Source organism: Esox lucius, chromosome 15, assembly GCF_011004845.1.
Source record: "Esox lucius isolate fEsoLuc1 chromosome 15, fEsoLuc1.pri, whole genome shotgun sequence".
NCBI classification, from domain to species: domain Eukaryota; kingdom Metazoa; phylum Chordata; class Actinopteri; order Esociformes; family Esocidae; genus Esox; species Esox lucius.
In genome coordinates this window covers 30,988,186-31,013,723 of record NC_047583.1, presented here as the reverse complement: position 1 = coordinate 31,013,723, position 25,538 = coordinate 30,988,186, and the positions used below count along the sequence as shown (strand labels likewise).

Genomic DNA, 25,538 nt, shown 5'->3' with positions numbered 1-25,538 from the left:
GCATTTTTAAGCGGTGTCTGTTCCCATGTATTTACAATGTCATTACAAGAAAAAAGGGCTGTAATATGAAGCGGTGTCTGTTCCCACGTAGTTACAGTGTAGATACAAGGAAAGAGGGCTGTAATTTGAAGCAGCATCTGTTCGCACATAATTACACAGTAGTTACACCTACCAAGCAAGTACGTTTGGTGTAGTCAAATGAAGCAAATGAAGTCTGATTCACAGTAGTTAAAGCATGTAACACCTAAAACTAATTAATTAATGAGGATTTAATATGAGAGGGTTTGTTCAAAATAAAAACCTGTCAAGGAATTAATCAAAACCAAATCTAGATATCTCCATCATTTGGAAAGAAATAATTGACATTTAAAATAACACATATCAATTATAAACTTTTTATTAAAACAAATAAAAACAATCAAATTGTATTACAAACAAGTACAACCACTACTATCTGAGCCTTATTTATTATTAGGGATGAGTGAGTACACCATTATCTGTATCTGTTCAACCAACTAAATTATCTGTATCCTTATTCGTACTTGGCATGGGCGTGGCTTAATCAGAAGTAGGCGGAGCAAACCGGACGTTTTAAATGTATGCCTGAAAATGATATGGGATGATCAGAAGTTGCTATATTTAGTAAAATACTATTTAAAGAACAGCCTAAGAATTGAGCCTCAGAGCAGAGGTCTTCACGGATCCACCAGACCAGAAATTCTGTGATCCAACCTGGGACCCATTGGTTGTGTCCAACATTAGTACTTTTTTCTTGGATCTGGGCTGGGTCTGAGATAATTGTGACAGGTCTTGGGTATCTGCTGTAATATTGTATTTATTGACTGGACCAATTGGATCCATCCATTATGCAATACATATAAATAAAACCTTTCTCATGTAAAGGCAGCTGTTACCTTAAGATCTGAACAGAAAGTTTATCTTAACTATTTCAGGAGGGAAAGGAAAATTGTGGTAGGAAAAGTGTACAAGCAACAGGAATGACCACAGCCTTGAGAGAATTGTCAAGCAAAGCCAATTCAAAAACTTTGGGGAGCTTCACAAGGAGTGGACTGAGGCTGGAGTCAGTGCATCAAGAGCCACCACGCACAGACGTTTCCAGGAAATGGGCTACAAGTGTCACATTCCTAGTGTCAAGCCACTCCTTAACCAGAGACAACGTCAGAAGCGTCTTACCTTGGCGAAAGAGAAAATGAACTGGACCGTTGCTCAGCTGTCCAAAGTCCTCTCTTCAGATTAAAGTACATTTTGCATTTCATTTGGAAATCAAGGTCCCAGAGCCTTGAGGAAGGGTGGAGAGGGACAGAATTCCAGTGTGACGTTTCCACAGTCAGTGATGATTTGGGTGCCATGTCATCTGCTGGTGTTGGTCCACTGTGTTTTATCAAGTCCAGAGACAATGCAGCGGTCTACCAGGAGATTTTAGAGCACTTGATGATTCTATCTGCTGACAAGCTTTATGGAGATGCTGATTTCTTTTTCCATCAGGACTTGGCACCTGCCCACATTGCCAAAACACTTGTTGGCTGGCCAATCAAGCACAGTAATAACATGCCCATGTTATTACTGTGCTTGATTGGCCAGCCAACTCGCCTGACTTGTCAGGAGGAAAATTAGATACACCAGACCCAACAACACAGACAAGCTGAAGGCTGCTATCAAGCAATGTGGGCTTCCATAATACCTCAGCAGTGCCACAGTCCGATTGCTTTCAAGCCATGTCGCACTGATGTAGTAATTTGTCCAAAAGGAGCCCCGACCAAGTATTGAGTGCATAAATTAACATACTTAGGAAACCTTTGCAGATGTTTTGAGTTAAATAGCAGATTAGAGCTCATCTCAGCTTGAAAATTGTGTATTATACATTTTTATTTTAATATTTTGAGAAACTGGATTTTTGATTTCCTCATCAAGACTGAAACAAAAAAGGCTTCAAATGTTACACTTTAATCTAGAATATATGAAGGTGTCACTTTTAGATTTTAATTACCCAAAACATTTTCCTTTTCCTTGATATTCAAATATTTTGAGATGCACCTGTATTCTAAAATGTTGAAAATGTAACCTATAGCAATAGCCATCTACTACTGTAAACTTTTGTACAGATCATTACATTGAACACAAGTAGCTAGTCATGTATTAAAATAAGACATTGAATAAATGCATGCATTCAGTTTGTAATTAATCCTTAAATAGGGAAGCTTTCATGAAAGGCACTCATTTGCAATAGGTATTATTTGCCATTGGCTTTCTTATGTTCTCCTTTGTCTGAATCTTGTGTTCACCAAGCAAGCAAGCAAGTTTATTTATATAGCACAATTCATTCCTAGAAGCAATTAAATGCGTTTAACAAAGAAAAAGAAAAAATATAAAAATAGCTTAAAAACAAATACTGAAATGAAAACATCAAAACAACATCATAATAATAAAACATAGAATAAGAAAATAGAATATTATATATATAATAAAAACAGGATAAAAACATAGGAAGCTATAAAAGCTGTAAGGCTGAAGTGTGGTTAAGTTTATGTGCTCAGTCAAGGTGTGTGCTCATAGGCGTATGAAAAGATAAGTGTTTTTAACCTGGATTTAAAAATGGATACGTTTGGAGCACATCTAAGATCTTCTGGTACCTGATTCCGCTTGTTTCATTATGTGTTTGTATAAGTTTGTCCTCTGTTTGTCCTGTGTTGTTGATCGTTGTTGAATGTCCTAATGAGTCTATGGTTCTTTCGCTGTTATGTGTCAGCGTGTTACTTATTATTCTACCCATTCCTATGCATATGTTCCTATTACCTTTTGTTGTGATTGCTTGTTTGTATTCATGTTTATTCCAGTGTTGAGAGCAATCTCTAAGAAAGCATTTCACTGCAACGTTTACATCCTACACTATGGCCATGGGACAAATAGACCTTGACAGCCAGACAATTGTTGCTAAATTACTTAAGTGTTATGGGTCAATAGGAACATAATATGCATGTATTTAAAAAAAAGTTTTTTGTGTGTTCATTAACAAGGATGTTGCTGGAATCAGTACACCCAGAGTCCCCTGGTCTTCTAGTACCAGTGCTGTGAGGAAGGACACTAATGTAGGCCTAGCAGAGACAGGCAGGAGTGTGGTAGAGGCAGGAAGAAAACAGCGACACACAAATGTACTTTGGGTTTGTAATGAACTCTAGGGTAGAGGGGAACACTTATATCTAAATATAGATACATTTAAACTAAACTGTACCTTACAACAAGTAGAATCAGACAGGCAAGATTCACAGAGTGAGAACAGAGAGGAAAAAGGAGACAGACGGACAAAGTTAATAGAGAATGACAACAGAGATGAACATGTAGAACCAAACAAACAGACAAGTGACAACACAGAAAAACATACTGTTGAATGACAGTCAAGACAGTGACAGCAGACAAAATGTATAGAAAGGCAGCACATAACAGCGGTATAACAGACTCAGATGAACAGCCATAGCTTTTTTACATATTGTACTGTATGTGTGCATTTGTTATAAACGTGTGCTCTTTAAAAAGTAGTAAGCATTGCTTACCAGTCACTTATAGATATAAAGTTTAAATAACTCTACTGCTTATATATTATTTTAGTAGCATTACTATCTGTACACAAATATAGTAGCAAATGCATGTGTCTGTGGGTGGAGATGTGCAAGCGTGGTAATGTTGTCTGGTGTGGTTATAGTGCCAGGGCTGAATTTTTGTCCCAGTCCGCCTCTGCATACCACTATGATTGATGCCAACAAGGCTTTTGTTTTGGCAAAAACCGATTGCCCAAAGCGTGTTGGCATGGTGAAAAGTTGTGCCAAGCAGTGCACATCATCTCCTTTCAGTTTTCTCTTAAATCATTAATTCTGCAAGCAAACTTGCAATAAAATAATTTGTAAAGTCACCTTTAAATGGTAAATTTGTAAGAACGAATAAGAAAACCAATTACATACAATTTTTTTTTTTTTATCACCTGTCTGTTTTGGAGTAGTTTTGGAGTATCATTCTTCGTTCATATAAGTACCTTTTTACACCTAAAGTGTTTCTAAATCACTACCCATTCTTACCACCTACTTACATTCTTGTTACTACGTAGTTACATGGTGACTACAATGTAAGTAACGGGCTGTAATTTGAAGGGTTACCGGAAGTGTTGTCAGAAGAAAGCTTGGAGTTGGCTAAATGTAATTTGAACTTTAAATGGATCCATGGTGCTTCTTAATCAAGAGTGCACACGCACAAATCTTTGTTCATGTGTGCAGCAATTTCTAAGCAAAGTGTAGGATTCATCAATATGAAGGTTTGCTTCGTAAATGCAAGCACAGTGATGACAATGCATACGAATAATGTCAAGTGGTGGAATAAGGGAACTGCTTTTCAAAACGTTCACTAGTTGATGTGGAAAATATACTTTACTATCTTTATGTGTGAATTACATTTTAGGATACATTTTTGATCTAATGTTTTTCTATGGTACCTTTGATGCAATGTTTCTGAACAGGCTACAATGTGTCATGTAATTTGATCAGTTAATTTCTAATTATAAGAATCCACATAAAGGAGTCATTTATTTAATTATACTAGCCTCATGGAAAACATTTGTTAAATTATTAAAACAGACTTAGAAAATGGGAAATTAAATGGCAAGGGGATCCTTGGATATAAGATTTACTACATGCTACATTTCAGAGAACATATTTTTAGAGACAGGCGGGACAGGTATTTGCAAAGATCAGTGTCTCAGCAGATAATGGTTTACCGTCTTCTTTCTTTTAAACCTATTTTAGAGAGACAATATAAGATCAATGGAATTCCAATACATAATCAACTGCCATGCTTCCTCGGATATAGGGCAATTGGTACTTTTCAATAGGACCTTGTCAGTCTGGCATTTAGTCTTAAACCAAAAAACTACATGTATCCAACAACAACAAAATAAATTATTTATGGATTGCATTGTTGTATTTTTTGCTTCAGCATAGGCTTAAAGGTATGTTTTTAAACATACTGTATATGAATTAGGGTGTTCAAAACGCATATTTCAATGGTTGTGCACGAGCACAAGCGGTATTCATAAATGATTTCCTACTGGAGTGTGTAAAACGGTTGTATGATGGTTTGACGGATTCCAATTTTTCAATCCACATTCTTAATTCTGTTCATGAGTTTAACCTCTTCATCACTAGACGGCATGTAAAAAGATGTAAACTCACTCAAATCGATATAAAGCTCCGGAATTTTTTTTAAGACCACTGCACCTTTTGCTTTCCTTTCCATAAGTCGAAAAGGAAAGTTTTGAGTGAGGAACAGAAGTGTTCCATTCGCAGTGGTCTCTTAATTTTAACCCTTTAACACTATTATTGATTGCAAATACTTTATATAAAACAATTAGACAATTACAATAAAATAATACTGTAGGAATAGATTTTGAGCATTTGGTCCTTGTTACTTGGAAGTGTATTAATATTATTTGACTATCCAAAGTTTGGGCGGAGCACAAAACACATATTTTGTTGTGCATTCTATAAAAAGCTACCTGAAAGCAGCCCTGATTATCTTAATGAGCTTAAGGTCTTAGAAGTGTGTGAGTATTCCTCTGCTGTAACATGCCATATGTGCACACTGTTGAATTCACCAAAAGCCTCTCTAATCTCTTCATCCACTAGCCCTATACAAGGTACAAAGGATGTTCTTCTATAGAACAAGCCATAAGATGTTTACTTTATGCAAAAGGATTTCACAGAAAACATGAAAACGGATACACGGATATATCGTAGTAGTCCTTTGAAAGGTGTGAACATTTGAAATGGATTTGTTATTGGTTCATGTTGGATAATGTCTTCCTTTTTGAAGGAAAAAGAACGTGCCAGCCTCAATAACGGTTGGGGATTGGATTGGAGCCTCAAAATGACAGGTGAAGCTTGTAGCTAAGGAACTTGTCTACTCATAACTTTCCTTTCAGGACTTTTCTGTCTTTGTTTAAATGTACTAAGATCTTGTTCATTAGATATATAAACGTTAACTGAGTTGCCACAATGGGCTGTTCCCCATCTAAAGGTAACAGTTTTGGGTCTCAGGGTACATTTAAGAGGGGACGGACACTTCTACCAGGGGTACAAGAGAGCCCAGGGGAGTCCCAATCGGATGATGCAGGGAGTATGGGCTCCTCGGGGACAGGAGACACTGATGGGGAGACCCACTCTGTACAAAAAGAAGCACCTTCAACCCCACTAAAAAAAAGAACCTCCTTGACCGAGTTGGTTCCAGAGAGGATCATCCTAGATAAAAAAGTGGGGATTCAGGAGACAGATATCAAAACAGGATTACATGGAAAAGAGAAACAAGTTGATAAGCAAGATATGACTGACAAAAAAGGTGGACGAAAACCAAAGAAAAATGGAAAAGGAGTCAAAACAACTAAAAAGAAAGAGAAGGACAAAAAACCTCTTGTGGAGCAGAAAGTTGACTTTCCAGAACCATTAGTTAAAGCCCACCAGGCTGCTTATGCCTTCTTAAACCCAAGCATTAGTAAATATGAGATTTTACTGGGGCTTCTGGACCAGGCAACCCATACCCAGGTGTCTTTGCAGCCAATGGTAACCTTCATGGCTATGCGCTACGAGGAAATCAATCGAGGGCTAGAGCAAATGGCAGATGAGGGTGAAAAGCTTTTGAAGGACAGCGGGGAGCATTTTGCCTGGCCAAGCCCAATAAAAAACCTATCCAGTTCACCACCTCTCAAATCTGGATCCACAAATGCTGATCCTCCACCAGACCTCTTGCAACAGCTACTTCAATATACTACTCAAAGGATGCGAAATGTGGGTCAGTCTGTGGGGGGCATTGGTGACTCTGCTTTGGAGGAGGCAGTTGAATACTTTACATCTGTCTCGGAGTTGCTGGAGGAGAAATTAAAAGCCAAGCGTGCAGCGGAGACAAGACTGATGCAGTTGCTGACTCGCATAGAGGCTGCCTCACTCCGTAAGCCTGGACCAGAGGACTCTGCATTGTTCAGTGAGGACAGTGGAATTGGGGCTGAGAGTGAGTCACTTGCTGGGTCTGAAAGGCAACTCCGTAGAGAAAGCGATGAGTCTACTGGCACTTTCCGAACTGCTCCTTACAGTTCTATTGGCAGCAATACTACCCCATCTCGGCAAAGGGATCCAAGCCGAAAGTTTACAAAGAAAGTAAGCCCCAGCAACTCCCTAAACTCCCTAGACTCTGCCTGTATCATAATGGCTAAAGAGCAGAAAGACACAGAATCCCTGCTAGGAAGTGCCTCCTTAGATGACGGAGAAGAGGAAGATGAATGTGAGAGGGAAGAAAAGGGAGTAGGTGGCAGAAAGCGATCAAACTCCTCCCCATCTGATCCTACTCAGCAACCTCGTCATCTGGCACCAAAGCGCATAGAGAACCCTCAAAATGTTGAAATGACCCTGAAAATGAAAGATGCCATGAGTGGTCGAATTCGGTTTGTTCCTTCACAACTTGACAGTGCCAAAACTAAACCAACAGACAGCCCCAAGACCAGTAGGCGACAATGGACAGAAGGGCAGGAGCGATCACCAAAACGACCCCAAACAGCAGCTCCTGTTCAGAGGACAATTAAAAAGAGCCCTGTTCCTAAAGGCCGCCGGTCACAGTCTGCTGAATCCCTTCGCAGCAGAGGTGAAGATCCGACACTGCTTGAACTAGAAAGGACACAGAGGGATCTGAGTCAGAGACTACAGAGGATGAGCAAAGGCAGAATGGAGGGTGACACCATGACAGGTCCCACTAAACAGAACCCAGTAGATTCAGCCAAGTCCTTAGCATCTAATCGTGTACGCCCCACCCTGCAGAAGAACAACAATACTCTTCAGATCCAGGACAAGGCCGGTGTTATGAAGAGCAACTCCAAGGAACAGGGGACAGGCAAGGACATAGAAGAGAAAAAGAAAGACAAGAAAACCACCAAGGGGCCGTTAAAAGCCACCCAACCTAGCCCTACATCGGGGCCATTGAAGGCCACCCCGCCTCCCAGCCCTCCAATGTCACCTCGTCCATCATCAGGACTGCACCGTGGAAGGAATTCTGTAAAAAGGCTGATTGATACTTTCAGCCAGGGGATGGATGAGTCCAAACAAGAGGCAAACAAAATGTTGGGGCCTTTAAAAGGGGTTCGAAAGTGTGGGGTCCCTGTTATGCCTGGGGTAAGTGATGTTGAGGCCATGCTGAACAGTGGGGTCAGCAGTTGTAGGACAGATGATATGGACCTTGAAAGTCTGCCACCCCCTGCTCTTGAGGTCTTGATGGACAATTCCTTTGAATGTGCACAAAGTCTCACAGTCAGCGACACAGCTGACAGGGTTGCAAGTAGGGGCCGATCCCCAGTTCCTAAGAGGGCTCCCACCTCTCAGAAACTGCGGGCCTCCATGCAGTCTGTCACAGTGCTACCCAGCAGGGGTAATGCTCCCCAGGGCTCTAGCACCATGTCCCCTTCCCGGGCTATATGGAAGGATGCTTCTGCTAGTTCCAGGGTAGGCCACCATGAGCCGGGGGTAGACCCAGAGACAGAGGAGGCAGCCAGTCTTTACAAGCAGGCCAGAAAAATAATCCACCTGCGGCATTCCTCAGAGTCTCAGATGGATAAAGGTGTGGCCAAGAGTGTTTCAGGAGTGAGACTGGGAGATGGCAGCCACTCTGAGACAGTTTCTCCCCAATCAGCTGTGAGTAACCAATCAAATATATCTAGAACTCGAATGCTGCCTTCCACACCTTCAACCCCAAGCGGCTTACATCGACGACTACCCAGTCCGCCCTCCTTTCGAAGGCAGCCTACGCCTCCATCTTCAACCAGCCCTCCGGTCATACGCAAACTTCCAACCCCACCACCAGTTCAGAGAAGACTCCCAAGCCCAACTGCCTCAAGACAAGTAATGACCCCAAACTCCAGCTCATCTGGGTCTACACATTCTTTTAAGGCACCTTCACCACCAGCATCCCCAAGGGTACAAAGATGGAAGCGGGAGAACAGCGGTGAGATCTCAACCCCAGGGGTTTCAGCTATCTCTCAGTTCATTAGTAACGCTCGCTCTGTTTTCTGTCCGGCTTCACCTTCACTGTTTGAGGCCCAGCCTTGCCCCATACCCCACCCACCTCAAGCATGGGCCTCTACCGGCAGGAGTGTTGTCCCGCAAGATCGTGGTAGGCTCCCTACATCTGTGCGAGGGCCTCAGCCTTTCATCCGACGCAGTCACTCAGACAGGAGGCCTAGTTTAAGCCTGCCGTCCAGGGCACCTGTGGTCTCATTCGCAGAGACTTGCGGGAGTGAGCCAGCCATCAGCACACAAGGGTGAGTGTCAGCGTTTACCTCTGTCTAAATCTCTGATTCATTCAAAACTTCAATAGCAATGTTGGCACAATTTACTGTGCCTACACACTTATAATTCTGAAAAGGGAAAGCATACCTGTAAGAGGGATTGCTCTGGTAGTTACTGTTGGTTTTATACGATTTTTTTATATAGTACCCAAGGCCAATATGTCAGTTAATTTAAACACAAAAAAAGATTTAATGTGTGAAAACTGCAGTGTGAGTTTGATTAAATCAAGCACAAAATCTCTCCTTCAACTTCCCAGCAATAAGGTTGTATGGTCCCACAAGTAGTATGCTTTAATATCTTTCAGCTGATTCATGCATAAGTTCAAGGCAACACTAAATGAGATAAATTATCAAATAAATGATATGCCCTTGATTAAGGATGGTGCAATATGTTTTTTTTTTCCAAGGACAATGCTATCTTTGTAGGCAGAACATCCTCATCACTGTAACATTGTTTCATCATGTTTTAGGAAACATTGTGAATAGAAGACAAAAGACTCTCTTATCTCTCTACATGAAGGTAATTAGCGGTTTCACCATTTTTTTCCCAGTTCTTAAATAATTTAAAATATTTCATGACTTCTTAGTGCATAAAGTTAAAACTAAAGAACATCATGCACATGCAGGTGCCAGAGCAACAGTACATTTACATTTCAGTCAGTTAGCAGATGCCCATATCCAGAACAACTTATAGTTCATTAATTCAACTTAAGATACATAGATAAAACAGTTAATACAAAATAAAACATTTTGAAATGCATAATCTTATCTAAGGAATGTGAAAAACATTGGGCCTTTCTGTCAATAATCATTGTCAATAATAATCAATAATAAAAAATCAGTATACTCTAAAAAGCAGTCAAATGCTTTCTAACTTGTATCTCCACACCAGGACTAAACACTCATCTCCCCCACTACAATGTGCCTTGACTCCTCATGTCCTTTCGTCTTAACTCTTTTTCAAAACCACTGAATTACAGTGATAAAGGAGGGTTTTGAGATGGAGACAAGAGGTTGCAGAGCAAGTATCGGATCCACTGGGGGGGAGGCAAATGGGGGACAGAATCTGTTCCCCTCAATTTTGTTTCCCTTTAAACACAGCAAATGTTATATGGATTAGATATGACCCCCACTGATGAAAAATATTCACCCCCCCCCCAGTCATTTCATCCTGGAGTTTCAAGGAACAGAACTAACTGAAAACAGTTTTTCAAGAGTAATGAACGATTCATTCAAAAAGATTGTAACCAGTTAATAATGTAAGTTTACTTTCTGCCTCAAAATGAAACAAAGTGTCAAATCCAAAACACCCCTTCTGTCACTGAGAAAAGTATCCTTTCAGTGTCAGGCCTACTAGCTAGAAACTATTGTCCATATGTGTGAAAATGTGTGGGTTACTTTTTTTTTAAATAAGACATATAAAAACCAGAGGTTTGCTGGTGTGAAAACTGGAATAGAAAGAAAACTTTTATTGTACTAACTCAACCAACTTATTGGAAAATATTGTTTTTTGGACACATTTTGCAAAGGTCTATGTTTGACACACCCACAGCTCCTGATCAAACACATATTGGTTGCTGAGGACAGGCATCTCAAAAAGATAAAAAGTGGTTTTATGTTTTGGTTTTCATGGACAACAATAAATAAAAACATATGCAAACCATAATCTTAATGAAGTAATTTTAAGTTTGTTCACTATGTTGGCTAATTAAAAATGTAGGATTTCAGCAGCATTCAGAAAATGGACAGAGACTGTAGGGGTGTGACAGCCAAGAGAGCAGAGGTGGCAGAATGAAGAGGTTGGGTGGGGATGTGGGGTTTGAGCATTGCCAGCAAGAAATTAAGGGCTGGTCCATTTGCTTCTCCAAACAGTAGGCACTACATTCCTGTAGTGAATGCAAGCCTAAACTGGAATCCAGCAAAGTTGCTGAGGGAAATGTTGACCAACATTTAACACTACAACCACCAGGCCTTTCAGACCCCCTGTATCCCCCAGAGTTGAATGCTGTTTGGCGTCATTAGAATACTAATCGTCCCTAATAGCATGGACATTCTCCTCCACAGCATCACCATCCAGCCAGAGTATCAGTTCATCTACTGGCTCGTGATCAAACTATATACAGCTCTGGTAAAAATAAATAGACCACTGTACCTTTTTCTTTCCATTCCAAAAAAGTCAAAAAGGAAGGTTTTGAGTGAGGAACAGAAGGGTTAAAATTAAGAGAACGCTTCTGTTCCTCACTCAAAACCTTCCTTTTCAACTTTTTTGGAAAGGAAAGAAAACGTTTTCGTGAATAATTATTTAGGCTAATATATTTGTAGAATATTAATCTTCAGTAAATTTAGTAGAGAAAATTCAAAGGGAGATGATAGGATGTGTAGCATAACACAGTTGTAGTTTTACATTTTAGATTTACATTTGATGAATTAGCCTACAAAATAAGCTGAAACACCTATTGAAAAATGGTAAGGTGTGATAAGTATATGGGCTGAAATATGTGCCACCAGAAACTGAATTTGAATAATTTATATTTGAATTTGAATTGCTAAACTTGAATAATTGCATTGAAAAACTGAATTTGAATCACATAATTTGAAATTGTATTGTTTAATTTGAATAATTGCATTGAAAAACTGAATCTGAATTGTATAATTTGAAATTGAATTTATTCGTTTGGATCCGAAGTCCGATAAAAAGTGATCCTCAATGAAAATTAAACTCTCTATATATCTTCACATTCACTTCTCACAATTCAGATTCAGTTCTCAAATTCAATTTCAAGTTACTGAGACAGACATCCGGGTAGTTGGAGGATGAAGGAAGAGCAATCGAGCGCAGATCGATAGATAGCGTTCATTGGCGCACAGGACTCCTCTTGGGCCAATCAGCACCTACGTTTTGGAGCATAGTATGTACCCGCCATGAAACAAGAAAGAAATGCTTGCCTTGCAGGTGGCCGGCCTTGACCCAGACCGGCGTTAAAACCATGTATTTCGCTGGGACAAATACGGTAATTACAATTTAACATATCTACGATCTTTTGTTTAAATGTTGTTAATGATATAGCTGTTTTTATAGAAACAGGGAAAATTTAATCTTTCTCTCGACGTTGCAAACACAGTAGCTATTATCCCACGTTTTTATGGTAGCCTACTATTTCTGGTAACAACATCTTTGCCTGGTGTTTATTATATCTAAGCGTTTGCCTCTTCCTCCGGTGAACATGTTGTTGCAAACGTAGCTAGTGCTAGCCGCCGCCAAGTAGACTGGTCATGTCTTCAGCATGATTATTTCCGATAACTACTCCTTGTGATTGTCATTGACACCGTCAGGGTACTGCTTACTGAGAGGGAGGGAGGGAGAGTAGTAAGCGTGTCTGTGTCGCTGTGTTTGGCAGGTGTTTGGATAATGTAAGGCCATAAACTTCCGGGAAATTACACCATAGCACTAGCCCTACTCATTTGAATTGAATGCCAAGCTAATTCCGGTTGACTTAAAAACAAAAATAGCACATTTACTCTTCGAAAGAAAGCTGGCTGTTCTCCGTATTTGCAGGGAAAATAAAAAGGGATGGTTTTTAAAACTAGCAATCCAGTAGTGCTTTCATTATTTTGTTGAGAGTATTATCTAGCTAGCGGTACAGTACATATGGGCTAGTAGCTATAAAACCGTGCTTGCCACTATATAATATCATACTTGGTCAACTTAGTGTAAAAACAGTCATGTTTACATTAAATGTAATAGTGCATATGGTATTGTGGTCTATAAATATAGTGCCTGTTGTATTAATGTTGTTTTATATTGATATAGCTAGCCATTTTCTTGAATAACTTTTTGCAATACATTTTCTTTGGAATATGGAAAACATCCCACTTTGTAATTTTTTATTTGGTAATTAAGTTTCCATGTAGATTTCATTATCATTGTAACTCTGTGCTGGTACAGGTAATAATAATAATAATAATACATGGGATTTATATAGCGCTTTTCAATGACCCAAAGACGCTTTACAAAAACAAGCAAAACAAAGAACACTGAAAAATAAAATATACAACAACAAAGGGGCTATGGGAAGGCTTGTTTAAACAGAAATGGCTTAAGGCGGAGGCGGAAGGTGTTAAGAGAGTCAGAGTCAAGGATGGATTGTGGCAGTGAGTTCCAGAGCCGGGGAGCAACCCTGGAGAATGCCCTGTCACCAAAGCTCCGTAGCTTGGATCTGGGGATGATGAGGTGGCCTGCTGTACAAGAGCGGAGTGAGCGTGAAGGTTGATAGTGTTGAAGAAGGTCCGAGAGGTAGGGGGGAGCAAGTTTGTGGAGGGCTTTGTAAGTCAGGAGGAGTATTTTGTATTCAATGCGCTGTTTGACAGGGAGCCAGTGAAGCTCACAGAGGATGGGGGTGATGTGCTGCCAGGACTTTGAATTAGTAAGAAGCCTCGCAGCAGAGTTTTGAACCAAATATTTAACATGATTGTTTGCTTTCTGTCTCTGAAAAGGTGAACATCCAGAGGCGGGTGACACAGTAGACTATCCAGGTCACCTGTCCCCCAGCACGTTTCTCCAGTGGCTCACAGGACAGGGCCACATTCCTGTCTTACCAGAAGAAAACTTCAGTCTTTGTGCAGTTCAATCACACCTGTGACATCCTGTATGGTTCACATACAGTTTGCCACCCAACAGTTGCTGCATGTAGTAATACAATCCTACTGCCTGTTAAGCATATGCAAACTTCTGAGTTCAAACAAGTGATGACAGAGGCCTTCCATCTAGGGCAGGCATTTCATCAGGTTTAAGTGAAATGTTGCAGTTTCAAATATGCATATACAGGTGCTGGTCATAAAATTAGATAATCATCAAAAAGTTTATTTATTTATTTCAGTAATTCCATTCAAAAAGTGAAACTTGCATAATGTATGCATTCATTCCACACAGACTATATTTCAAGTGTTTTTCTTTTAATTTTGATTATAACCGACAACTAATGAAAATCCCAAATTCAGTATCTCTGAAAATTAGAATATTACTTAAGACCAATACAAAAAAAGGATTTTTAGAAATGTTGGCCAACTGAAAAGTAGGAACATGAAAAGTATGAGCATGTACAGCACTCAATACTTAATTGGAGCTCCTTTTGCCTGAATTACTGCAGCAATGCGGCATGGCGTCGATCAGTCTGTGGCACTGCTCAGGTGTTATGAGAGCCCAGGTTGCTCTGATAGTGGCTTTCAGCTCTTCTGCATTGTTGGGTCTGGCGTATCGCATCTTCCTCTTCACCCCATAGATTTTCTATAGGTTTAAGGTCAGACGAGTTTGCTGGCCAATTAAGAACAGGGATACCATGGTCCTTAAACCAGGTACTGGTAGCTTTGGCACTGTGTGCAGGTGCCAAGTCCTGTTGGAAAATGAAATCTGCATCTCCATAAAGTTGGTCAGCAGCAGGAAGCATAAGGTGCTCTAAAACTTCCTGGTAGATGGCTGCGTTGACCTTGGACCTCAGAAAACACAGTGGACCAACACCAGCAGATGACATGGCACCCCAAACCATCACGGACTGTGGAAACTTTACACTGGACTTCAAGCAACGAGGATTCTGTGCCTCTCCTCTCTTCCTCTAGACTCTGGGACCTTGATTTCCAAAGGAAATGCAAAATGTACTTTCATCAGAGAACATAACTTTGGACCACTCAGCAGCAGTCCAGTCCTTTTTGTCTTTAGCCCAGGCGAGACGCTTCTGACGCTGTTTTGTTAAAGAGTGGCTTGACACAAGGAATGCGACAGCTGAAACCCATGTCTTGCACATGTCTGTGCGTGGTGGTTCTTGAAGCACTGACTCCAGCTGCAGTCCACTCTTTGTAAGTCTCCCCCACATTTTTGAAATGGTTTTGTTTCACAATCCTTTCCAGGGTGCGGTTATCCCTATTGCTTGTACACTTTTCTACCACATCTTTTCCTTCCCTTCGCCTCTCTATTAATGTGCTTGGACACAGAGCTCTGTGTACAGCCAGCCTCTTTAGCAATGACCTTTTGTGTCTTGCCCTCTTTGTGCAAGGTGTCAATGGTCATCTTTTGGACAGCTGTCAAGTCAGCAGTCTTCCCCATGATAGTCTAGTTCTGTAGGCTACACAGCGAGACCATCTAAAGGCCTTTGCAGGTGTTTTGAGTTAATTAGCTGATTAGTGTGGCACCAGGTGTCTTCAATATTGAACCTTTTCACAATATTCAAATTTTCTGGGATACTGAATTTTGGGTTTTCATAAGTTGTCAGTTATAATCATCAAAATTAAAAGAAATAAACACTTGAAATAGATCAGTCTGTGTGGAATGAATGTAAACATTATACAAGTTTCACTTTTGGAATGGAATTACTGAAATAAATCAACTTTTTGATTATATTCTAGTTTTATGACCAGCACCTGTACATTCAGACTCAAATAGTAATAGATAAGATATTTGTGCAGTCTTATTTCATTTTTTGTCAAATCCAGTTTGTATATGTTAACCCAATTCACTGTTCATGGGTGTATTAAATGACCCAGTGTGCATTAAATGACCCAGTGTGCATGGCTAATTTATTTGATATTTTAGAAAGTATAAATCATTGTTAGCCACATTGAATGTTACACTTCAAAAAGCATTTCCATCGCACCATTACAATGTTTGTCAGAGAAGATGTCCTTCACTACGTTCTTTCCCGCTTCCCTGTGGTTGTGTCAGCAAGACAGAAGTCCGATTTAAAAAAAATTGCTGTGAATGGAAGGTGGACTATAAGGTGCCTGGATACATGGGGTCCTAGACTGGACTTAAGCAATCATGAATTATTAAAAGCCTTTAGTCATCTGATTGGCACAGGCATGACTGTCAATGATGGTGAAGTAGGTACAATGCATGTGCAAGTGTAGTCAAATAAATGTATTTTCCAAAACTATTTGAATGAGAAAGGGGATCAATGGCAACGCGTAGAGATTCAATGTCCTCGGTCTTCAATGGACATTCCATTTCTGGCATGTAACACCTGTGTTGGCAGAGGTATGAGAGAGCTCTGAGCTCTCCCAATCAAAATCCTCAATTTGGATTTCCTAAAACCAACAGAAGATAGTATTAATGAATTGTTAACATATATCATCTAGTAATGCAACCCATTTCATCAGCTGGAGCTATTCTTTTCGGATGTCACTGAGAATCACTGACATACTATGTATTAGATTAGACATTATTTCATACATTAATAGTAGGGTATTAATGTTTATTGTGGAACTAATAATATTCCAAATAGGAGATGTGAGCTACAGAGAGGTAGCTGGATACATAATCTAGAAGTGGTAAAGGTTGAAAGTAGTAGGTTTTCATTGCCAAGAAATGTAATTGCTTTATCATAAAGAGATTCAATCATCACTGATTGCTATGGATTTCATGTCAAGTTAATATCAACTGTGATGGATGAGGAACCACCAAAATTAAGGAATAGTAGCAAACCAATTATATTTGTTATGTGACTACAAGCCAACTAGTTATGAATGTAACATATTGCCAGATATGTTTCCTATACCATGTTAACAGTAAAAACTAATTGTAACTGGTTGGATCATGCCCATAATCACTATAACGTTAAGTTTCACCTTGCTAAACATTGTGCAGATCACAGCATAAGTTGGTCAAAAATGTATCTCCAAAAGAACAGCTGGGTTGTTTTAAGTCACAGGTGGGACTGGCAAGTAAGCTAGCACGATGCCTTCTATTTCTAGATCTTACTAAGTTTACCGGTATTTATCTGAGCTAACGACATGATCACTGTCACTAGATATAAAGAAATCATTGACTTTCACTCGGTGCTATTCACTGACAGTAAAAAAATAAAATAAAAAAAAAGGGTTGTCATTGTACGCACAGCTGTTTGTAGACTAGCTCCAGCCTCCTAGCTGCGTTGCTAAAATAATAGCAGAAACAATGCTAACGTGCTAGTCATAAATATAGAACAATGGTGCTAGCTAGTCGTCTAATGTAATTGTAAACATGATTTGTGTATGCTCGCGGACTAAACGAAACGTTTCTACAAAACAGCTATAACATTAACGACAGTTAAACAAAATATTGTTGGATATGTGAAATTGTAATTAACATATTTGTCCCAGCCGAATCCATGGTGGTCACGCCAGACTGGGCGTTCTGGGTCAAGGCCGGCCACTGGCAAGGCAAGAGCTTCTTCCTTGTTTCATGTACTATGCTCCAAAACGTAGGTGCTGATTGGCCCAAGAGGAGTCCTGTGCGCCAATGAACGCTATCTATCGATCTGCGCTCGATTGCTCTTCCTTCATCCTCCAACTACCCGGATGTCTGTCTCAGTAACTTGAAATTGAATTTGAGAACTGAATCTGAATTGTGAGAAGTGAATGTGAAGATATATAGAGAGTTTAATTTTCAGTGAGGATCACTTTTTTTCGGACTTCGGATCCAAACGAATAAATTACATTTCAAATTATACAATTCAGATTCAGTTTTTCAATGCAATTATTCAAATTAAACAATACAATTTCAAATTGTGATTCAAATTCAGTTTTTCAATGCAATTATTCAAGTTTAGCAATTCAAATTCAAATATAAATTATTCAAATTCAGTTTCTGGTGGCACATATTTCAGCCCATATAAGTAGCCTATATCATTTGTATTATGTTTGGAAATCTTGTATTTCATTTGTAAGTTAATTTAAATTTAACCAAGGTCTGATCATTCATCTGGGAGTATTGCACATTCATCCATTGACGTCATGCATTCAGTAAGGGGTGATTAGCACCTGGGCACCATTTTGGTATCAGCGCTAAGTAGCAGGGGCTGGTGGATTAAGTTGGAAAACAGAAAAAAAAAAAAAAGGGTAAATAGTCTTTAAATAGTTTTTTGTTCGTCAGTTTTGAATTCTGACAACCGAACAATTTAATATACGCCCATTTATGAAAAGTCATGGATGGAGGAGGGTTTAGCTTTCAAAATGGCAAGTTTTATTTTAATTACCAACTCAAACGCCAATTGGCGTAAGCATTTGGCAGTTCAGGTGTTAACTACATTAAATGATAAGAATAAGAATAATGTTAATTCATACACTTTAGCTGTCAGTCTTTCTATCAGAAGCCATTGAGTTTACAATCACATACATTATTCTAACTCTTCTCACTTTGTAATGTAACATTCGAGAAAACAGCCCCCTAAGATCAATGTCTAACTGCTGGCACAAAAATGCTAAGTGTGGAAAACCTTTTTCATGAGGACATGGCCATTGTTAGGGGTAACAAACTATAATAGCAAATAAATGGCTACAGTTGACAAATTATTTAATAAAATGTATTGTTTTTAGGAAAGTGGCATTTCGCTCATCTAGGGGATTAACATGCCCCCTCCCCTGTGGAATGCTGCCCCCCAAATACATTACAGTTTTGCATTTTTTTCTGAGAATATATTCCTCATAAAATCTAAGAGGAGACTGTTGAGCTTATGAATTCAGAAATAATCTATTTTAAGGGTTTTTCTCTAAATTTCCCTTTTACTTCATGACATCTTTATCCTTCTCTACACCAGTTCATGTCAGAGAGCTAATAGGATATCTGTCTGGATACAAAATGAACAGCAACATGGTTTAAGTAAAACGACAACTGCATTCATGCTTGAAATTGAACATCCCTTTATCTTATAACTGAAGCTGAAAAAAATAGGATTCTAGGAATTATTAAATCGTCTCAATGGTATTTCAAAGTGGAGGCTTGACTCTTTGTGAATTCAATTTATAATTGTATTGAGTTAATGTCAGTGTGATTCAGAAAATTATATTGCAGGGCAAGTGTAATAGATTGTCATGATATTAAAGCACATTTTTCATTTGGTTGAAGTCTGCTGGTTTAATTGCACTATTGATCCAAAGCCCTTTGAGAGGAAATTATACTTAACGATTGAACATTACCATAATCATGTGAAAGTCACTGGAGTTCAATGACAATATTAGCTATTATTATTCGCCTCACCTATTGGAATCAAAATCTTTGTAAAAATCAGGAAGAATTGAACGGGTTTATTGAATACGGCCATACTCTTACAATTGTATTCAGGTATAAAAGGGACATAGGCACTTTATTGCTTGAAATGTTTGCAATTTCCCAAACTTAAATTGATAATAGTTGAAGTGTGTGATTCTACGAAATATCTTATTTTTGGCCTTTTCTCTATTAGTAACTGCAAAATGAACAGTTTCATATTAACTGCGTTTAAAAGCAACAAGTTCAATACAATTATGGCGTGGCATCAGACTCAAAACTCACGCGCACGCACTTGCCACTTCGAGAAAAATAAATTGAGTCGAGAAAGGAGAAACACAAGCTGCGAGTGCAGAGGATCAAACTCGCGCGCACGCCGGTGCCACTTCAAGAAGAAAAACTCAGTCCAGAAAGCAGAATGTGACGTTGAGAGAGCAGAAACACAAGCCGCGTGAGCGAAGGACCAGTTGCGCGAGAGTATGAACATTTGAAAATTGTGAGGGGACAGATTTCGTGGAATTTCTCCGCGACTTCCCCTGCTCTCACTTGACACGTGTGTTTGCACTCACGAAACAGTAGACGGTACCTCAAATATGATTGGCAGACATATTGCTTAATCACATTTCTTCCTTTTGTTACAATGCCATTGATTGGCTAATTTAAAAGCCCGGGATCTATACCACGTGCCCGAGCTGTTATTGGCCATTAGTGCAATATAGTGATGGGAATTTCGAGTCTTTTTAGTGATCAGGCTCACTTGTACTAGTCCATTTAAAAGAGATGGCTCATTTTGTCTCTCCAAACTACTCTTCGTTCAGTATTTATTTAATCACCCTTTATTGCTAATATGATTATGCACATTTTGCTAATCAGCCCAAATTATCTAACAGCCATAATAACATGTGCTGGCCTTAGGAAAGCTATGGAGAGTGACACTGTCTCTGTCCACTTGCCCAATGTTTTGTCCCAAGTACAGTTGTGCTCAAAAGAGTGCATACCCTTGGAGAATTGGTAATATACGTACCATTCACATTCAACTGTAGGTCATAACAGAATGGTACAATCATAAAACACAACATGACAACAAAGAAAGAAATGACTGACCCCTGTTCAAAGTCTGCACACCCTTAGTTCTTAATAGAGTGTATTGCCCACTTTAGCATCAATGACAGCGTGCAGTCTTTTGTAATAATTGTCTATGAGGCCCTGAATTCTTGCAGGTGGTATAGCTGCCCATTCGTCTTGGCAAAAATACTTTCCATCTCAGGTCAAGCAAAGTCTTTGGTCGTCTTGCATGAACCGCATGTTTAAGATCTCCCCAGAGGGGCTCAATGATATTGAAGTCAGGAGACTGTGATGGCCAGAACCTTCACCTTTTTCTGCTGTAACCACTTGATCGTTGTCATGCTGGAAAGTCCAAGAGCGTCCTATGCGCAGCTTTCATGCAGAAGAATGCAAATTGTCTGCCAGTATTTTCTGATAACATGCTGCATTCATCTTGCCATCAACATTAGAACTCACACACCACCAAATCATCAGTGAGCCACCAGCATGCTTCACAGTGGGGATGGTATTCTGTTCACTATAGGCCAGAGGTGTCAAACCGGTTCCACGGAGGGTCAAGTGTCTGCAGGTTTTTGGATTTTCCTATAAATTAGTTCCCAGTTCAGAACTAAACAACCAGATGAGGGTAGTAACCAACCAATTAGTGACCTAATTAATCAATCAAATTCAAGGTGAGAACGAAAGCTGGCAACACAACCATGCAGCTCGTTTTTATTCAAGTATCGTCGTATTGTGCTCCTTGAAACAACCACACCGTCTTTTTCCAGAGCAGCTTGTATTTCTCCTGGGGTTTTTCTTTGTATCCTGAACAATTCTTCTGGCAGTTTTGTCTGAAATCTTTCTTGGTCTACCTGACCTTGGCATCAAGAGATCCCTGAATTTTCCACTTCTTGAAAAGTGATTAAACAGGCTTTGGATATCTTTTTATGTCCTTTTCCATCTTTATAAAGTCCCTTTACCTTGTTATGCAGGTCTTTTGACAGTTCTTTTCTTCTCCCCATGGCTCAGTATCTAGCCTTCTCAGTGCATCCATGTGAGAGCTAACAAACTCATTGACTATTTATACACAGACATTAATTGCAATTTACAAAGCCACAGGTGTGGGAAATTCACCTTTAATTGACATTTTCACCTGTGTGTGTCAGCATGTGTGTCAGTAACAAGGCCAAACATTCAAGGGTATGTAAACTTTTGCTATGGGTAATTTGGGTGATTTCTGTAATCATTATGAATTTGCATGATCAGTCATATTTTCAAAATCAATGCCATAATTCCACAATTTCTGAGCACTTATGTGCAAAACTGTAGCTCACCCGCTCTGCTAGCCCTTAGCTTCCCAGGTCGTTCCGGGATGTCACTCAGTTGCTAGCGTTAACAGGGGTTCAACTTTCGGGTGCTGTGGCTTTGCTTCTCTCATATCCAGGGATTTAGCTCTCCGGTGACATCGCTTTGCTCCTCGTTGTTGACTTGGATGTAACTCTCATGTGATGTCTCCAACTCACAAAGAGTCACCTCTGTGGGAATGTGAACAACACGGATCAGGCACAAGCCTATTGTGACTCACTAACCAAATCATATGCAGGAAACATCTCTTTTTGCAAGGCTAGCGAGTGTGGGTTTATCCTCTCTGCTGCTAATTCAGGTGTTAGAAATCAGCAGTTTGGTATAGTGGGTGAAATAATGATTGCGTACCCGGGTCGTCGAGAGAGAGTTATTCAATTATTTATTGCAGCATTTGATAGTCGATTGTTCTATAATGTTTGTGGCTCGATACTCATTCTTACAAACTCGAGCTCACTCAATCTCATCTCAAAGAAACTTTGAGTTGTCGTCACCTTTATAAACATCCCAAACGGAATTACTGTAAACCCATTGGCTACTTACTGTCATGCTTTGAATGAACGTAACTTACTATCTACAGATAAACATAAACAAGCATACACTTTGACACAGGTATGGCTCTCTACATCCACTGCTCCATATGTCAGCTTTTTCTGCAAGGCTCTCCTCGGCATGTACTGGCCACTTCTTATATGCGGCAAGTGTCTAATCAACACATGCCACACACCTGCACCCCATTAACCCTTATGGTGCAACTAATTACCTAGCGGCACCACAGTCCACACACAATACCCATCACACATCTCACATAGCACCCCACCCATAGTTCTTGCAGGTGACACCCCCAGAACTGCCAGTCACTGGAGTTTTTTTTTTTGTACCAATGTCACGTGAAAATCCCAGGAGGTCAATTGTTTCTGAGACACTGGAAACACCACATCTGGCATCAAAGTCATTTAAATCATTATCTTTTACATTTTAATCTTTGGATGAACAACAACTTAACTTCTTTACCATGTCTGCATGCTTTGTATTGCAACAGGGAGAGACAGAGAACAAACATATTGCCCATTTTCTGGGCCTTGTAGGACATTTAATTACAAAATGTGGAAGAGATTAAAACAATACAAGAAGAGCAACTCAAACCTGGGGGTCAGAAACAGCATCCGGCTCTTCTCTAGAGTTTCACTCTCTGTTGCCTGGAGCTGCTTTCTAGAGGCCTTTTAAGCCTCCACCCGACGAGGCATGATTGGGGGCCGATGTGGTTTCTCAAGGGTTGGCACTTGTCTGACCCCCTGACCATCAGCACCAGCTCCCTTCAAGGCTGTGTCCTGACCCCCCACCTCTTCTCCCTGTACACCAACAGCTGCACCTTCGGTCACCACTCTATCAAGTTCCCAAAGTTTGCAGATGACACCACCCTCATTGGACTTATTTCTGATGGAGACAAGTCTGCCTACAGGTGGGAGATTGAGCATTTGTTGTCCTGGTGCAGTCAGAACAACTTGGAGCTCAACGCCCTAGAGACAGTGGAGATAATAGTCGATTTCAGGAGAAGCCCAGCTGCCCTTCCCCCCCATCACCCTGCGTGGTTCCCCAGTAAACTCTGTGGAGTCCATCAGTTTCTGGGCACCATCATCGCCCAGGACCTCAAGTGGGAGCTGAACATCACCTCTCTTACAAAGAGGATGTACTGCCTGTGGCAGGTGAAAATATTCAATATGCCAAAGACTATGATGGTGGATTTCTACACTGCCATCGTGGAGTCCATCTCGATCTCCTCCATCATCATCTGGTACGCTGCTGCCACTGCCAAAGACAAGGTCAGGCTGCTGTGCATCATCTGCTCTGCAGAGAGGGTGATTGGCAGCAATCTGCCATCTCTACCTGACCTACACACCTCCAGGACGCGGAGGCAAGTGGCTATGATTGGGGCTGATCCTTCTCATCCTGGAAATGGACTATTCTGAGTTCTCCCCTCTGGCAGAAGGTTGAGGTCTATGAAGACCAAAACAACCTCACCAAAAGAACAGCTTCTTTCCTACAGCAGTAGGCTTCATGAACATCCCCCTGGAACCAAACTGACTATAGCCTGCTCCCCACACACATAACCCTCAATTGGACAAAATCTTGCATCTTACATATTTATTTTTGTCATTTATTAATGTCTACTGTTTTAATGCTCATTCCACTGTTCTTAAATTAATAATTTTGTATAAATTGTTTCACCAACGGCCAAAACAAATTCCTTGAGTGTTGTGAAACTACCTTGGCAATAAAACTCTTTCTGATTCTGATTATATGCTTTTTGGCTATTCACATTAATGAAAATATTTACCCAAAAATTTGAAAATAACTCTTTATTTCAATGTTTATATTTTTTTTTAATTCAGATACTACTACTGTAAATTCATACAACTGGGTGTATTTGTGCTCTCTGTTTGCCTTATGCCCCTCACCTACTACAGCACTTCTCTTAACCTGAGCTAGGCTAACTGCTGTAGTTAATCACTTTTCCATTACCTCTATGACTCACCATATCTTATTCAATCCTGTTCTAACCAGTTGATGACCCACCTGTCCCATTTTTGTAATCCTCAATTGTTTTCTTTGCTTCATTGCCCATAGGCTGGAATACAAGCCCAGCAGAGAGGATGAGTTGTGGGACAGCCAATCAGATTTCCGAGGGAACACCCGCTCTGTTTCACACCCAGACCTGTGCATTGTAGGTCAGGGCCTTACTGCGTGAATAAGGGGCTGGCTGGTGGAAGAGCAAGTCGGATTACGGATTACGGGAACGATTTAAGACTTGTTTCTACACTGTAGAAGGGATGATGTAATTCATAGAAAGCTTCATTGCAGGTGGTACCGCACTACCTATTATTCAGATATATTTTTACATGTTACATCATTTTTATCAGGGTTTTTTCAATACACGTGTGTGTGTGTGTTCAGAAAATATAAAGAAATTAATGCATGCATGAAATAAACTTTTGTTTACAAGTTTATCAATTTATTGACCATACAATATCAATATTGCTTTACTAGTATGCTGTATAACTTCATAATTCTTTTTTGCTACAAGTGTCAATGGAAGGTATTGTAATGAAGTTGTAGATCATACAGAGGTGTGTAATTAACATTTTAAATGTTACATTAACTAATGTGTGAATATCCAACATAAAGACAATTATGAAATGTTTACATGTAACTTGCCAAGGGAAGTAAGATTGTTTCCAATTGGGGTTTTTCACAATATTTCTCATGTTTTTCTAACTTGATGTTTCCCAATAAAAATCTGCTTTCGTGCACACATTCAACTTTTTACCAATTTTAGGCTGATATACATTCATGGCTTTTTCCAGAAAATGTTCTGTGATATTTAAATATTTTAAGAATACAATTATCTGTCAGACAGCGTAGTTATCATCATGAACAGTTTCACTAGGACTATGGATTGCAATTAGAATTATTCAAATTTAAATGTAAATGTACTACTCTTATTAATCTAATTTCATGTTTGCAACACATGCTTATCTTTTTTTCCCTCAATAATATGCTCACAGAGCTTTTCACCAGGTTTATCCTCTCTGGTTTTATGGAACTGTGAGTTGCACAGCTCATTCGGTGGGGGGTTTAGTTTTAGTGGCTTAACTCTGGGTTGTCAGAATGTGTTGTCTTCAGAAGTAGTGTGCTACTTTACTCACTGCCAGCTGCAGGTACATATCCTCAGTTTAA

General features: G+C 39.8%; 1 protein-coding gene across 4 annotated transcripts; it reads left to right on the top strand.

Annotated features, from left to right (window-relative positions):
- Positions 1 to 5,669: 5,669 nt before the first annotated feature.
- Positions 5,670 to 25,125, top strand: pcare1 (photoreceptor cilium actin regulator 1). Of its 4 annotated transcripts, none has more exons than XM_034297204.1 (3): positions 5,670 to 8,648; positions 8,706 to 9,355; positions 24,429 to 25,125. In XM_034297204.1, the coding sequence occupies exons 1-3, from the start codon at positions 6,057 to 6,059 to the stop codon at positions 24,547 to 24,549; spliced, it is 3,363 nt and encodes a 1,120-aa protein (XP_034153095.1). In that variant the 5' UTR covers positions 5,670 to 6,056; the 3' UTR covers positions 24,550 to 25,125. The 4 variants fall into 4 exon arrangements, with proteins under 4 accessions (XP_034153095.1, XP_019909468.2, XP_034153096.1 ...); XM_020053909.2 differs by adding an exon at positions 9,853 to 9,902 and having other exon boundaries at positions 5,670 to 9,355; positions 24,429 to 24,533; XM_034297205.1 differs by lacking the exon at positions 24,429 to 25,125 and adding exons at positions 9,853 to 9,902; positions 12,336 to 13,138 and having other exon boundaries at positions 5,670 to 9,355.
- The last annotated feature ends 413 nt before the right edge of the window (positions 25,126 to 25,538 follow it).